The 16,373-nt window shown below is 41.5% G+C and overlaps 2 protein-coding genes across 3 annotated transcripts in view; both read left to right on the top strand.

The window, feature by feature from the left end:
- Positions 1 to 5,134, top strand: part of LOC147009966 (uncharacterized) — a 104,683-nt gene extending 99,549 nt beyond the window's left edge. Inside the window, exon 15 of one of the 2 annotated variants that reach the window (XM_085863271.1) lies at positions 1,192 to 5,134. In XM_085863271.1, the coding sequence (XP_085719397.1) occupies positions 1,192 to 1,598 (407 nt within the window). In that variant the 3' untranslated portion in view covers positions 1,599 to 5,134. The remainder of the gene's footprint in view (positions 1 to 1,191) is intronic. The other variant, XM_085863275.1, reaches the window with a different exon arrangement.
- A 6,782-nt stretch (positions 5,135 to 11,916) lies between these two features.
- The window catches only part of LOC147009967 (uncharacterized), a 60,623-nt gene continuing 56,166 nt past the window's right edge, over positions 11,917 to 16,373 (top strand). Inside the window, 3 exon segments of the mRNA XM_085863226.1 lie at positions 11,917 to 12,349; positions 14,656 to 14,718; positions 14,816 to 14,893. Coding sequence (XP_085719352.1) covers positions 12,220 to 12,349; positions 14,656 to 14,718; positions 14,816 to 14,893 — 271 coding nt within the window. The 5' untranslated portion in view covers positions 11,917 to 12,219.

Below are 16,373 nucleotides of genomic sequence, written 5' to 3' on the forward strand. Positions count from 1 at the left end.
ACCATGAGACCTGAAACCCATTATCTTCTTCCTCATCCATATATACACATCATCAAAAGTAAATAATGACATGCTTTCTTTCACAATGTCACGAGATTCACAATGTCCTCAGACAAAGACCTTTGTAATGACACAGGCAGCAAGGACCTGTGTAACCTCCTTGGTAAAACCCCTGCTTGAGAGAATGCCACATACTGTAATTATTTGGGTGGTGCATAAACAGATGCTGCCTCAACCGCTGAGGCCAATCTTCACAAGCCCGATGATGCCCATCGGCTCAAAATCCTTTTTACTGTCACTTTGGTCATTTTACACTGAAGTGAAAACTTGTAGGGAGGGCATGGCGATTAAGAATATGACAACTCGAAAGATGTCTTTGGCTTCATGTAGCAGGAAGCACCAACATGGTGGTCGAATGATGTTTCAGGTTGAAATTGTGAGTGGAGTTGGATAAACTGTCCAACAAATGGGTGGACCGGAATGTTACACAGACACAGGCGGAAGGATACACAAACAAGTGTATTGTTATATCAATTAAATTTTTGCCTTGTCACTTAACCGTTATCATCATCATCACCTCTCTACAAAGGGTCAGTTCTGCTGAAACAGTTTTTGGTGAAGGTTACAATCCTGGATGAGTCACCAATCAGACACAAAGTCAGAGTAGGAATTTGGAATTTGGTTGTGGTGCTCATGATGGCCTCACCTACTCCTCACGAAGGACACTGTGGTGTCTTTAATTTACATCAACTCATTTTGTAAGATGGGACGCCCAGTTTAACGTCCATCCGAGGGACGGCACACACGTTGATGAATTGCCTTGCCTTTTAAAAAAAATCAGAATGAGTTTATAACTGGGCCGAGATTGAAACCCAGAGGAGACAGCTTTGAGGTGAGAGTGTGTACCTATAAGCCATCCTGACATTCTGCCCTGGTTTGGTATGTTAGATGGTTTCTTTGTCATCCTTAAGAGATCACAGTTTAATATCACGTAATCCCAAAAATTTCTGATTTGTAAATGTTGATTGAAGAATTTATCTGTAAATTTCATTGTGATCTGCATTTTTCTAATGCACACACGAAAGTGTAATTGTCAATGAAAATACTGAGGTTACTGATTAAATCTGGAAAAAAAAATACCTATATATGCTGTGTGCACTCAAAACTTTTTCTTATTTATTATCATTACAGGAGAAGAAGAGAAGCATGTTGAAAACTGGTTGTCTTCTTACAACAACTTTATTTCAAACTACAACATGAGGAGCAAAGGCAGCTCTCAAAATACAGGTGAAGAGAAGAAATCCAACCACTCTCCTGTTCGAAAGAGTCAGTTCAATTTCCATGTTTGTAAAACGGTGTTCCTACATCATTCTCAGTTAACGGCACATAAGGTGGTTCACCCACATGTGAAACATTACAAGTGTCCAGTTTGTGCAAAAGCCTTTTCACATTCATCACAACTGGATATGCATAAGATCGTTCACGCAGATAGGAAGCCCTACAAGTGCTCAGTTTGCCAAAAGGCCTTCACAAATTTAATGTATTTGAAAATGCACCGGAAGATTCACATCAGAGAAATGTCAAACTGTTGTTTGTGATAAGATCTTCTGCATGGAATATTATTTGAAGATAATATCATTTGAAGATGTGATAAGATCCAGAAGATTCATTCGTTAGAAAACGATTTTCGGTGCTCGATTTGTAACCAAAAGTTCACGACTTCATATTACCTGCAGAAGCACGAGGTGGTTTGTACTGGGAAACGATATTCCATTTCAATGTTTGTAAAATGTTCTTCTCGAGTTTATTTTACCTGCAGAACCATAAGATTATTCACATTCACAAAAATACTTTTGATTCCCCTTTTTGTAAAAAGACCTCCTCAAGTTCATCTTACCCGAAGAAAGATAAGATAGTTCACTCCCATTAGAAGACTTTCAATTGCTTCAATTGTTAGAAGACAAACTTTGGTTTGTTCACGGCATTAAAACGGGTGATGAAGGTTGTGGTCAAGTTTCATCGGAATTGCAAGTGTAGTTTCTGAGAAGAAAGCAAATAACTATTTTGGGGGGCAACCCCGGTATAACCTCTTCAGGCCCGATTATTTTAATGCTGTGATTAAACTTTGGTACATCCCGTGTGATGAACGTTGCGGTCACGTTTCACAAAAATTGTGTTTAGTTTCAGAGAAGTTGCAAGCGTTTGTGGATGGATGGACTGACGTGCAGACTTTCCAGACGGACTGACTGACTGACATCCCATAAGCTCCCAGGAAAGATGTTCCAGGTGAGCTGAAAATTGAGAGAATAAAAAATAAACCAATGTCATCCGCAAGGTGACCCGTATCATGCCAAAAGGTGACCACGTGTGACTTATTTAAGGTCACACTGAAGTGAACAGAGCTGCTATCCACCAGGAGCGACTCCTTGAGGAATATCTGCCTACGAGAGATTCCGATGAGAATCGTTCTACAGAGTAACCATGAAAAATATGCTTTTGCCTCATAACGTCACTAAATGACGTCATAATGTCTCAAGCTTGACATATCTAGAAAGCACTCATCGAGGTGTTCAATTTGAGGTACTACACGATATGGTTCCTAAAACTTGAAAATTTGACCTTGGGGTCAAATATGTTTGACCTGAGGCGCTAACCATGAAGGTCAAGGCCAATCTCCACCAAAAGTTAATCAGCTGAGCGCCAGACCATGAACTATATTCCCATGAAGTTTGAAGACTATCCGATCAAAATTACTCAAAAAATAAGGGTTTCGTCGACTCCCCTGATTTGCGACAAAGTGACCTTGACCTTTGACCTTGACCTTTAAAATTTTATGCGTTGAAAGGGACCTCTATAGGCCTCTGATATGCGAAGTTACAAAAATTTCCAATGATAACTGTGCTCTGCAGAGTGATTTATACGTGATTACAGACCGAAAAAAAAAAAAGACTTATGAAGGTCAAGGCCAATCGCCACCAAAAATTAATCAGCTGAGCGCCAGACCATGAACTATATTCCCATGAAGTTTGAAGACTATCAGATCAAAATTACTCAAAAAATAAGGGTTTCGTCGACTCCCCTGATTTGCGACAAAGTGACCTTGACCTTTGACCTTGATCTTCAAAATTTTATGCGCTGAAAGGGACCTCTATAGGCCTCCGATATGCGAAGTTACAAAAATTTCCAATGATAACTGTGCTCTGCAGAGTGATTTATACGTGATTACAGACAAAAAAAAAACAACAAAAAAAAACATATGAAGGTCAAGGCCAATCACCACCAAAAATTAATCAGCTGAACACCAGACCATGAACTATATTCCCATGAAGTTTGAAGACGATCCGATGAAAATTACTGAAAAAATAAGGGTTTCGTTGACTCCCCTGATTTGCGACAAAGTGACCTTGACCTTTGACCTTGACCTTCAAAATTTTATGCGCTGAAAGCAACCTCTATAGGCCTCCGATATGCGAAGTTACAAAAATTTCCAATGATAACTGTGCTCTGCAGAATTTTTTATACGTGATTACAGACAAACAAAAAAATAAAAATAAAACATACAAGCTGACTAAACATATCTTGCAAAAACTTCATTTTGGCAACATAAAAATAAACCAATGTCATCCGCAGGGTGACCCGTATCTTGCCAAAAGGTGACTACGTGTGACTTCTTTAAGGTCACACTGAGGTGAACAGAGCTGCTATCCACCAGGAGCGACTCCTTGAGGAATATCTGCCTACGAAAGATTCCGATGAGAATCGTTCTACAGAGTAACCATGAAAAATATGCTTTTGCTTCATAATGTCACCAAATGACATCATAATGTCTCAAGCTTGACATATCTAGAAAGCACTCATGGAGGTGTTCAATTTGAGGTACTACATGATATGGTTCCTAAAACTTGAAAATTTGACCTTGGGGTAAAATATGTTTAACCTGAGGCGCTAACCATGAAGGTCAAGGCCAATCGCCACCAAAAATTAATCAGCTGAGCGCCAGACCATGAACTATATTCCCATGAAGTTTGAAGCCGATCCGATGAAAATTACTCAAAAAATAAGGGTTTCGTCGACTCCCCTGATTTGCACCAAAGTGACCTTGACCTTTCACCTTGACCTTCAAAATTTTGTGCACTGAAATGACCTCTATAGGCCTCTGATATGCGAAGTTACAAAAATTTCCGATGATAACTGTGCTCTGCAGAATTTTTTATACGTGATTACATACAAACAAACAAACAAACAAAAAAAACATACAAGCTGACTAACATATCTTGCAAAAACTTCGTTTTGGCAAGATAATGACCCTTATCCTCCCGTTATGTTAATTGTTTGTTCGTTTAATTTGATCTGTAATTTAATTTATTTGACCTGCCGAACTCTGGAGATTCCTCATGGAGAACCCAGCCACGGTCACCTTTGCGGTGATCCCGCTCGTTAATGATTTTCCTTCCATTGAAACAAGTTGTTTTTGTTGCACTCAATTGAACCAGCTCAATGAAGCTGGTTAATTTCACCATATTCCTTAATCTTTTGTTCACTCAATATAATTCTCCAAACAGTAGAAAAAGTTAAGTTCAATACTTTGGCAATTTCACATTTTCTTGTGTATATATGGAGAAAAAGGACTATAGCCTTGCTTGCTGAAAGTTAATTTGTTATGTACGCTTAGTTAGAAGAATCGTAGATATTGTTGCGTCCGAGCACCCGTAAAAGAGAATTTCTCATGGCAGGGACCATTCACCCCGAGAGCGATCTTCTAAGGCACTGCGTTGAATAGTTATTCTTTATGGTTCCCCAAGAGCCCAAATGATGGCAAACACTCCATGTAAACAATGATATTGTGGTAGGCCGACTCGAACAAATGCTGTCCAGGTTGTCATTTTCAGTTTCACTTGATCCTCTTATGAGAACTTCCCCAAACGGATTTATTGTGTTTGCAATGGCTCCAGAATATGAGAAAGAGGGAAAGAAATAGATATTTTTTAAAATGGGGAGTCAGAAGGTGGAACCGCCTGTCAAGCTTACCTCTGGACCCCACCTTTGTGCATTTTTGGGGGTGTGGAGGTTTGCATGTTTGTAGATTTTGAAGAGGATGAAAAGTAGAACTGTAGAAGTAACAATAAAAGTATGAAAGAGATGTTTACATGTGGTTTTTCATTGCAATAATAGACTTTGGCACCAAGAAACTCGAAATTAAAAGGAGAGGAGATTGGGACCATACTCTGTGCCGAGCGTTGGTGATGCTTAGGCAGTCTCCTTGGCTGTTGGGACAATCCTGGACGGGTCGCCACTCCGACACAGTATACCAGCATGCTGGCACTCATTTTGCCGATCTCGGAAGGATGACAGGCCGAGTTAACCCCACCTGGTATTAATTCAACAGCTGAGCAGAATTTCAACTCAGGACCCAAGGATCCAAAGCCCACCACCCTAACCATTAAGCCAACACCAGGTATAAATTAAAAGCACCCCCTATAATTGGTTAAATTATTTCAAAGAAATGCGGCAAAGGCAGTCAGATTAAATGCTCAGATTTCACCCCAGCAAATTAGTGTCTAAAATCAACAATTGGCAGAGGCTCGAGTACTAGACCTACCTGCTCATCACTATTTGCTCCGCGATTTGCATTTGCAATGTCTCCCCCACTTTTAAGTAGCGATTGATCCGATTGACCAACCTGTGGTTTTTCAGACTTTTTAGATCCTCGTGGAGGATCTCTAAGTCTCACTCATGTTGTTGTTCTTCATCTTCTTCTTGTGGACTTTTTTTGTTTCACAGCCTACAGTTTTACATCACAACTTCCTGAAACTTGGCGTATATATGTAAAAATGCCCTGTGCAGACAGTAACCATCTCCGATTTTGAAAATTCCTCCTAGAAAAAAAAGTTATGACGTCAAAATATCTCCGCTAATGGAAATCACCGAAAAAATTATCTCCGAAACTAGGCAAGCTTTTTGAATTCTGTTTGCAGGAATTGAATAGGGCATAAGCAGAGATGAATTCCCACACATATGATACATCACTATGACGTCATATCAATTTTATGACGTCATTCCTCTTTTTTGTCATTTTTTGTTTCACAACCCAGAGTTTTCATCGGATCTTCGTAAAACTTGCCATGTATATGCAGAAAGCCCACGCGCAGGCAGTAACCATCTCCGATTTTGGAAATTCTTCCTAGAAAAAAGTTGATGTCATAATATCGCCGCTAATGGAAATCGCCTATATCATTATCTCTGAAACTCGGCAAGCTGTTTGAATTTTGTTTGCGGGAATCAAGCCGGGCATTAGCACGGATAATAATTTATTGCAAACTTGATACATCACAATGATGTCATATTCGTTTTTATGACGTCATCATTAAGAGGACGAGGATCTTAGCTCATTTGAGCTTGTTTTTTTTTCCCCAGACCCTATAACCTATTCAAATGAAACTTCGTACATGGCTTTATTATAATCGGTTACAGACAGAGGGGGTTTAGTGGCATGCAACCCATGCAACCGCATGGGGACCCGAGATGACGAGGGGCCCCCACACGACCGATCGTGGTTCACAATCTTTCGAGACGGGGGGCCCCCGAGGGTGGGGTATCACTTTGCCAACAAAACATATCAACTTGTGAAGGGTGATAAACACTGCATAAAAGGAATGCTCCATCTCAAGGAAAGGAAGCACTATGATGTAATGAATTGATTTAAGAAGTTTTCCCCTGATTTTTAACTAAACAGGACTGTTACAAAATTAATGGGTGAGGTTAGTATTAGTGGAGACATCCCTGTGTCGTAAGAGGCGACCAGGGTTGCGTCAGGAAGGGCATCCGGCGTAAAACATGTGCCAAATCACTATGCGGATCATACGGATGATCCGCTGTGGCGACCCCTAACGGGAGCAGCCGAAAGAAGAAGAATAAGTTAGTATTAGTGGAGACAGCAAGCGGAACAAGGAGAAAAATATTTAAATGTCATACTCCTCCTGGTTTTAGTAATTTTGCTGAATGGAGTTAAAGGAGTTTTGCTGTATGGAGTTAAATTGTTGATGTAATATTAGTAACACAATGTAATATGATGTAGACTTACCGACCTTGTTACCCTTTCCGAAGGATTCAGAGAGGGTATTGCATTTGGGCCGTTTGTTTGTTTGTCTGTCTCTCTGTCTGTCTGTCCGCACAGAACTTTCGTGTTTTTCTCTGCAACCGCTTGACGGATTGGGACAAAATTTTCGCCATTGGTGCGACTACTCATGTAGAATGTTTTAATGATAATTATGACGTAATATGTCACCTGGTGTGGTCGCCATATTGGAAAAACGGAAAAACTTTGGACCTCTGTATCTCAGAAACCGCACCAAGGAAAAAATTGAAACTTGGCACATAGCAAGTACTCCTCATGGGGAACGAGTGTGATTTTTATGACATCATAGGTGCCCTCGTTGTGACGTCATAATTACAAATGTAGAATGGCACATCCAATCGGTATGAAAATTTTTGAGGGTCATCTAGGGATAAAACGGTCCACAGAAATTTTTTATGCCATCATCAGTCATGTGATTTGGCAGCCATATTGTTTTGTTTTTTTTAAAAACCTTCAAAAATCTCTGAAGTGGCTGAACAGATCGAGGCAAAACTTTAAACGTATGACCGCCTCTCCATGAGGTACAAAAGGTTCACACATATGACATCATAGGTCACATGGTTTGGCAGCCATATTGGATTTACCCTAAAACCGATTAAAAATACACCACTCAAAAGAAGTCCTCGCGAGGGTTTGCAATCTCCGATTGCTCTTTTTCTTGTTATACATTGGCTTTACCGTGTAAATTTTTCGAAAAATCCACTGCACGAGACAGTTTCCTTTCCCACATTCCGAGAACACATCATCAGTTATAAACACCTCATTACATGTGAAACACTGTCACCTTTGATGAGAAGGGAGGGGTTTAGGGGAGGCATGCACCAGGTGCCCCCCCCCCGGATCTGCTGATGGGAACGGCTGGTGAGGCATGTGATAGAAGGCTGATTGGTTATGGAACCACTCCCCATGGGCCATGGATCAGCTTTATTTCGTGAGTTTGTCTTTACGGCTGGTGGTGAGATGAGGAGGTTACCGTTATTCTAATCACATAAAATAATTTGAAATTTATCTACAGGGGTGGCCGGGGGGGGGGGGGATCACGTTATTGTTTTTATTATTTTGCAATACTGTAATGTTCATATAATTTATATCATAAATATCTGTGGAAAAATTACAGGCCCAGGCCAGGAATCAAACCAAGGTCCTCTGACAAACCATACTCGTGCTCTGCCATCTGAGCTATCTGGGTGACCCACCAGCTGAGCAACGCAATTCTTCCACATATACAAGTGCCACTCTCTTTCCCCCCACTGCTTCCGGGGCACTCGCTGCCAACCATAGGAGCAGCTCGCACCTGCTCTCGAGAGGGTCTTAATTTTTTTCACATATATTTATGATGTTCTATCCTGTTCATTTCCAAATATATTCCGATGGAATCCTCTTACTCGTGAGTCGTTATATAATTGAGGGTTCTGAAAGTCATTTGTTACACCCTCTCCCACCACCACCGGGAGTGGCGCTGCACGGTACACATTTACAAAGATAATTATCATTTGTGTCGCCATATCTTCGGAATTGCTGGTGAAGGGGGGGGGGGATGAAGTCACTACAACCTTTGCCTTATGACCCGTAGTCCCCTTGGCAAGTTTAATTGGTTGAGATTGTAAAAGTAACGACCGAATACATCAACGTCGGACGGACGGACGGACAACAAAATGTGTATTTTCGTGTGATCGATTGACAAGGCTCATAGGGGCCCCCACTTGGCCACTATTGCGTTTTGCATCGGGGGGCAGGGTGGGGGGGGGCAATGACTGATGCTGCCTCTGGTTACTGAACGCAAGTTCGAGTTTCAGGACGTTTCATCAATTTTTCACAGTTGTGGTCTTTTTAAACTTATAAAATATCGCATCGGTAGGGGACACATGTATTGCAAAGCAATTCTCGCTCCTCTTCCTCTCAGCATCCTCCTCACCCTCCTTCTCTGTTTCTGTGGCCAATGGTGAGCGAAGCTTTTCCAAGCTAAACTTGATCAAAACATCCATTGGTTCCTCAGCGTTGCGACAAACACTTGTTGGGCTATCCACCTTGTTAACAGAACATTCACCTGAACCTGAAGGAACCAAATATTTATACATTTAGATAAAACTCAAAGCCTGGAAAGTGGAATTCTAAATTCTCATGATCAACTTTGTTACAGGAACACGTAGTTTGACATCACGTGATCCATATTACTCATTATGAAGCTCGTTTATTCATGTGCACATCCTGCGAAAAGTGTAGAACAATGAGAACATACACAATCGGCATCGGATTTGCTTTTTTCATGTGAAATAAATCTGTGACAAATTTTATTCATACTATTACACAAGATACATTTTGGAAAGTTAATAGTGCCCCCCCCCCAATCCTGCCTGGAGAGGGGGCAGCACAAAGCTGAAGGTTCACCTTGGGAGCTGAAGGTTCACCTTGGGAGCTGAAATAAGTAAAGCCTCAAAGCATGGCTTCATTCAACTGAACAAATCAGTGCTGAAACAAAGGAAACAAAAGTTATCCGTGGGTATTCCCTCGCTCGAAGTTAGTCCAGAGTCCGTGTGTTCTGGAGGAGTTGTGTTACCTGCTTCGTCAGGACCCAGAAAATCACCTCGATGTGCCAGGTGCTGTATGGACACTGTGATCTTCCTACCGTGAGGGAAAGTCGAACATGGGCGTACTCGGGGTTCACCTCCAGTAGATCAACTCGACAAAAGGGTCACGCTTTGTTTGGCACACCTGTCTCTTCAGAAAGACGTTGCGGGAAAATGCGATCCAGGAAGGAATGGCATGACCATTGGAAGACCGATGCTGAAACCCGAACATCCTCTCGTGAGGGGTCGCATTGGTCGCAGTAGACAGGAGGGATCGCACAGAGTGAAGGACGTGAGGGCGAACAGATTCCCACTGGGAAGTAGAAAGGTCTCTGGACTTAAGAGTAAGGATTACAGCCTTCCAGATAATCTGGCCATTCCCCTGTGGATTATAGGACGTAGTATGGCTGGTGGCGATACCGTGTCCATGAAGGAAACCTCTGAGATCGCTGGATATGAATGAAGAGCCACGATCACAGTGCATGTATGCACACATGCCAAAGATTGAGAACAGTTGGCAAAAGTACTTGATAAGCATGGAGGTGCTGAGGTCGGCACAAGGGAAAACAAAAGGGAACCTTGAGAACTCGTCGCCAATGGTAAGCAGGTATTAGTTTTGGTTGACTGGTGGTAAGCGGTCCCTTAAAATCAACCTTGAGCCTCTCAAAAAGCTGCGTTGCTTTCATCAATTCACCTGGTGGGGGTTTAAAGACTATTGGCTTGAGTTTAGTGCATACTGGGCAAGAAGTGCTCATCTAGTTAATGTCATCCAGTGAGTGGGGAAGGTTGCGACATCACACAAAATGTGCCATTCTCGTAATACCTGGGTGGCATAGTGAGCCGTGGTGCTCGTATAGAGAGTCACTGGTCACTACATGGTTAGCTGCGGAGCAGTAGACACCTAAGGGTGTATCTGCAGCAACATTGTCCTTTCCCGGCCGATACACGATATCGTAGCTGCAGCGTGAAAGTTCAATGCTCCACCTCGTGATCTTTTCATTCTTTATTTTGCTGTCCTCTTAGTTATTGAACATGAAGGCAACAGACTTTTGGTCTGTGATCAGCTGAAAAATGACGCCCCAAAAGGTGGTGCCTCCATTTTCGCAAAGCTTCGACAATGGCGTATGCTTCTTTTTCCGCAGAAGAGTGGTGCTACTCTGATTTTGAAAGATTTTCCGGAATAATGGTGACTGATTCGACCTGACTGATTCAGTGTGGCCTCGATGGCATGATCAGATGCATCAGTCTCTAGTATGAAAGGAGCATCATCATCTATCGCCATTATCTACTGCCGACTCAACAGATGTGTCTCTTTTGAGAGTTTTAAAGGCTTCAGTAGCAGCAGCTGCTAGTGGAAAGCTTTTACTTTGTACAAGTGGATGGATCTTCTCAGATAACTTGAAATTCCATTGTGAATAAGAAGAGAACATACCTACTACCTGACGTAGATATGGCAGATCATGCGGTAGGGGCAGCTCCTGAATTCCTGAAGGGGCCGAAGCCATTCAGGGTCAGGTGTCATAGAGCCATTGTTGATGGAGTAACCAAGGAGATCGATGGAGTTATCAGTATTGAAGGTCATGTTGTACTTCTTGCAGCGGGTGTGTGTGTGTGTGTGTGTGTGTGTGTGTGTGTGTGTGTGTGTGTGTGTGTGTGTGTGTGTGTGTGTGTGTGTGTGTGTGTGTTTGCGTGTGGGTGCTTGTGTGTGTGCGTGTGTTTGTGTGTGTGTGCGTGTTTGTGTGTGCGTGTGTGCGTGTGTGCGTGTGTGCGTGTGTGTGTGTGTGCGTGTGTGTGTGTGTGTGTGTGTGTGTGTGTGTGTGTGTGTGTGTGTGTGTGTGTGTGTGTGTGTGTGTGTAACAGTCACGTGCCATAACGGCACGGAAGGTCAGAGAGGTTCTTCTTCTTCTTCATTTTTTGACGGACGGATGGTTGGATGGAAGGACGCACCAAACATTGAAGCGGCTGCATCGCTTAAAAATAAATAAATAAAGGAGCACGGTGGTTCAAACCCCGGCCAAGTTACACCAGACTACTTAAAAAGTAGTTGTGACTACCTGCTGCTGCTTCCTTGCTTCACAATCTGACTCTGCATGAAAAAAAAAAGGATTGAGCACGGCCAAACGACCATGAATTGGTAACAATGGCGCAGGCTTTGATGGGACGAATCTCGTCTCGCGTCAAACTTTCGATCGTACGTTGAGAGGCACAGGGGTGTATTGTATTTGCCAAATTAGCTGAACTTGGGAAACCTCCCGCTGGCCCTTTCAAACGCCTCATCGAAAATGGAAGTTTACAATAAGAGAAGTTATTTAACCCAGGAAGTCTTTCTTGTCGGGGAACATAACTTCTTTTGCTTTCCACTTCCTAAATGGCGACGTCGAGGAAATAACGGAAAGTTCGTGTCACTTAATGTTTGTGAGAGAAGAACGTTGAGAGGGAGCCCTGCGAGCTCCGTGCTGAGGGTCATGAACCGAGACCCCCCGAGCTGCATCCACAATCCGAGCTCATCGAACTCCGATGGAGGGACCAGGAGGAGCTGCTGGGATCTGCGGGTTCAGGATACTGGACGTTCAGAACCTTCGTGATGGAGGGGACGGGACGGACCTGGAACCCGGTACGGGGATGTCACCGCCAGCCGGATATCTCGGTGAGTTTATGACGAATTATTGTGGATCAGGTTCTGTCTGCAGTGACTGGGGACATAACAAGACAACGGCGAAAGTGGGTCATCATTGATATTTTTTACATTGATTTCTAAGCGAAAGTGAGGAGGTTAGATCCGGTAGTTTTGGTGGAGGAGCCGTTGAATTGATTTATATAATTCAGCACTAGCCAGGTCTGCTTTCATTCAAATAGATGGAAAATATAAGTGTCAGTTTGTAGGTGTCATGATGTGGGCCTGTCGCAGCTCAGTGGGAGCCACCCTGTTCCAATGCTTGTATTTAAATAACGGTAAATAAACACAAATATGAGTGAACTAGCCTTCTTGAAACCCTCACAGTCAGTTAGAGCATTGAAAAATCTATTAAAATAAATGTATACTTTAATGACCGTCAGATGTCAGGATCCTAAGATTCGTGTACGTTAAATGCTATTAGCTGAAAAAGCAGTCATATTTCCAGTTTCATTTTTAGATTTTCAGATGTTGTTTAATTTACCTGATATTCGTCATTGGAACTTGGTTTTGAAAAGTTTATTTCAACAGAAAGAGTAAACTTTCCTTTCCGGAACACAAGTTACAGTTTGGAAATCGATCAAAAATTGAGCGGCATGTGATGGAGTGAAATTTATCCTAGTTTCACTTTGAAAGCCTATTCAGGGATTTAAAAAAAATAAAAGTGCCTGTGCTCTTCTGCGAAGTGTGCTGAAAGTGGCTGAGATGAGGCTCATTTTACCAACGATAATCATATTATCTAATTTTACAAACATTATAGACATATTTTGATTAAATACCGCTCACTGACCACGCGTTTCAAAATTTCAAATTTGTCCGCCATTACGCGACGATCAATATTATACACAATACAATTTTACCCGAATCATTGAATTTGAAATCTCTTACCCCAAATGATACATTTCTGTCATGACCAATTTGCAGGAAAAATACAGGTTTGCCTCAATCTCCCTCAACAATTAAAGGGAGATTTTTTTTTCTTGTCCGCCATTACGCGACGATTACCGAATTCTGGAATTATTACTGAAATATTGAGATGAGTGAATGTTTTAAGTATTTGGACATTAAAATAGATGAATCAGACTGACTTCACAAGTCTATGAGCAATAATGCTCAAATATTTATCTGACAACCATTTGGAGGGAAGAAAATTTAATATTTTATTCACGTCCATCGAGAAATATGAAAATTTGCCAAAATTTGATACTATCGTGTTGCGACATCCTGGCCTAACAAGTGGACCGGATTGTTATAGTAAGTTTCCATGATATTGGGTAGTCGATCTAGTCAAAAAAAAAAAACTAAATTTTTGAGATTCGTTCTACCCTTATTATCAGTATTTAAAATGGCGATTTCAGTTAATACAATGGTGATTTCGATGAAACTTGGTTGGTACGTTCATACCATGACCTAGTTGTGTGCAAATGAGAACCGTTGCTATGGACACCACCGATGCTTAGCAAAGGGACTTTGAAATTTTTGAAAAATCATAAAAAATTTATTTTTTAGAAAATCAAAAATCGGGCCACCAGCGACTGTGGGCAGTACATTCAGCCATATTGTCAAAAATTTCCAGCCGGATCCTATGAAAACTGTCGGAGAAGATAGACTTTGAATGAACCCTGGTCGAAAACAATAAAAAAACGAAGTTCGTTATATCTCAGAGACTATGAGTCAGATATACATGAAACTGGTATGGTAGGTTCATGGTATATCCTAGTTATGTGTGAGAAAGAACCGTTGCTATGGACCCCTCCGTTGCCTAGCAATGGCCGAAAAACCTCTAAATGTGGGGGTATTTTAATGAAAAAAACAATCTGCAGCATTAACCCTTGAAGCTAGAATCATGAATTTTCTTGTGCTTAATCCTCAGGTCATTCCCCATCGAACGGGCCCATCTCGTCAGGTTCTATTGGGTAGGCGACTACCCATGTCTGCCTCCCGGCTTGTTGAAATGTTTATCAGTCTGGTTCCTTTCCTGAGTTGTGTTTGTCTGAATTGATAAACTGTTTTTTGCCTTGTGTTCCATATATGCTCCAGTTTATGGAATAATTAATGATTTGATAATTTCATGAAGTTCATTTTTGATAATTTTTGGTCAGTTTTGGAACGAAGTGGCTCCCACTTAGCTGCGACAGGCCTGTGTCGTGTGGATGTCATTAAATATCTGGAAAAAGACTTTTGTGCTTCACAAGTGTTCAAGATGTTCTGGTCGAATGGTTGTTCTTTGTTGATGTCATTCTGATCTTTGTTTATAACATGTTTTTGCTTCTCTGCAGATCCTGTAGTGGTGGTGAAGGTGGAACCTGAACCTGAACCTACAAGTGTTTTTCCCTCACAAGGTAACAATCTATAATAACAATGTACAAGTTGAAGATAACGATGCTGGATGATGGGAATGACCTGATGGGGTTCATTTGTTGAGTTTTTGTTGTTCAGACTCGATTGATGTTGTCCAAGATTTAAATGGAGACGTGAAGGTGAAACCGGAACCTTTGGATGGTTGTTCCTCTCAAGGCAAGTGCAGAATTCCAATAATTGGATTATTAGATTTGTATCATTAAAGTACAATTTATTTATGTTTCTAAATTAACGAAGTCGCTTGTCTTTGCTCCACGTCACTCCTTTGAATGCACTTGTGCATGCCGTACTACAATGATTGTATCCCTACCCCGTACGCATGGCGTGAAGTGGGGTTAAGTAATTGGTTCACTCTGTCTGTCTGTCTGATCGAGGAACTATTTCATTTCAATTGAACTTTCTCTTATGAACACTGTAGAATATGAATCGCAACACAAATCTACAGTTTAGCTGTTCTTTAGCTCTGGTATTTGGCATACTTTAGATTTTTTTCTGTCCTGTCGCACATAAGCAGTGTGAGATTAAAAAAAAATCTGTCTGTCTGTCAAAAAAAAATTGAACAACATTCCAAACAGGAAACTTGTTGTTTTTAAGGACGTCATAAAGAAATAAGGTGGTGTACAAGGCGCTGCATCAATGACGGTAAACTTCCGATTAAATGTTTTTTTTGTTTGCTTGTTTGTTTTTTGTTGTTTTTTTTCTGAAACCTTTCAAACTTTGATTTTATTTCAATTGAACTATATATTTTGACACTGTAGAACACAAATTGCCTCCTTTGCACTTCCAAAAACCTACAGTTTAGCAGTACTTTGATAAAATTGTACACCGTCTCAACCAATCAAATTTGCCACTTGCACTCTCAGGATGGGAAAACCTCGAGCTTCTTCTTCTCCTCCTTCTTCTTTTTTTCCATGTCCAATAGGCTTTGGCGGAAGAATGGATTCCCTCTTTCAGAACCGGGAACAGAATCCCAAATTCTATGGAGTTGATTACCTACCTGTAGCGGTTCCAATTCTCCGAATGTGATTCATACTATGCGTTGTCTCACTATGTCCATTGAGAATCGGCTCTTTGGTTCAGCAAATTATATCTAACTAGCAGAGTACCCAGCGTACTGGCGATCTTGTTCGAAGTATGCAACACATTCTTCTGACACATACCTTTATTTGGGCGGTGTATAGGCAACTGGTAGCTCTGTATAGGCAAAAAAACAAACCTGGGTTATGTGCATGAAGCAAAAACATACCTACTGCTTATGATTCAAAACACCTCACTGCACTGGAAAACGTGGGGACAGGAATACTGTACTGTAAAGGGTGGAGACGTGTGATACCCTCCCCCCATCTGGAGACGGTGCTACACGATACGCATTTACATCGAGAATTTGCGTATTCTCCCATCATCCCAAAACCACCGGCAAAGATAAAAAGACCCTTGTACATTAATTGGGGTTACGCTAATCCTATGTAGCATGTCTGGATGTAATCAGCCCAGAACTTTAGGAGGAGTAGTGCGACAAACAAACACAAACACTGGTCCGTGAATTATAGTAAGGAAGCCTCTCCTGTCATATTATTTACCAAACAGATAAAGACAAGTCCGTTTTTCTGCATCTTGTTTGTTTTCAAGTTGTGTT

The sequence above is a fragment of the Eptatretus burgeri genome, chromosome 17 (assembly GCF_056783735.1).
Source record: "Eptatretus burgeri isolate ZD-2024b chromosome 17, Ebu_testis_v1, whole genome shotgun sequence".
Lineage (NCBI taxonomy): Eukaryota > Metazoa > Chordata > Myxini > Myxiniformes > Myxinidae > Eptatretus > Eptatretus burgeri.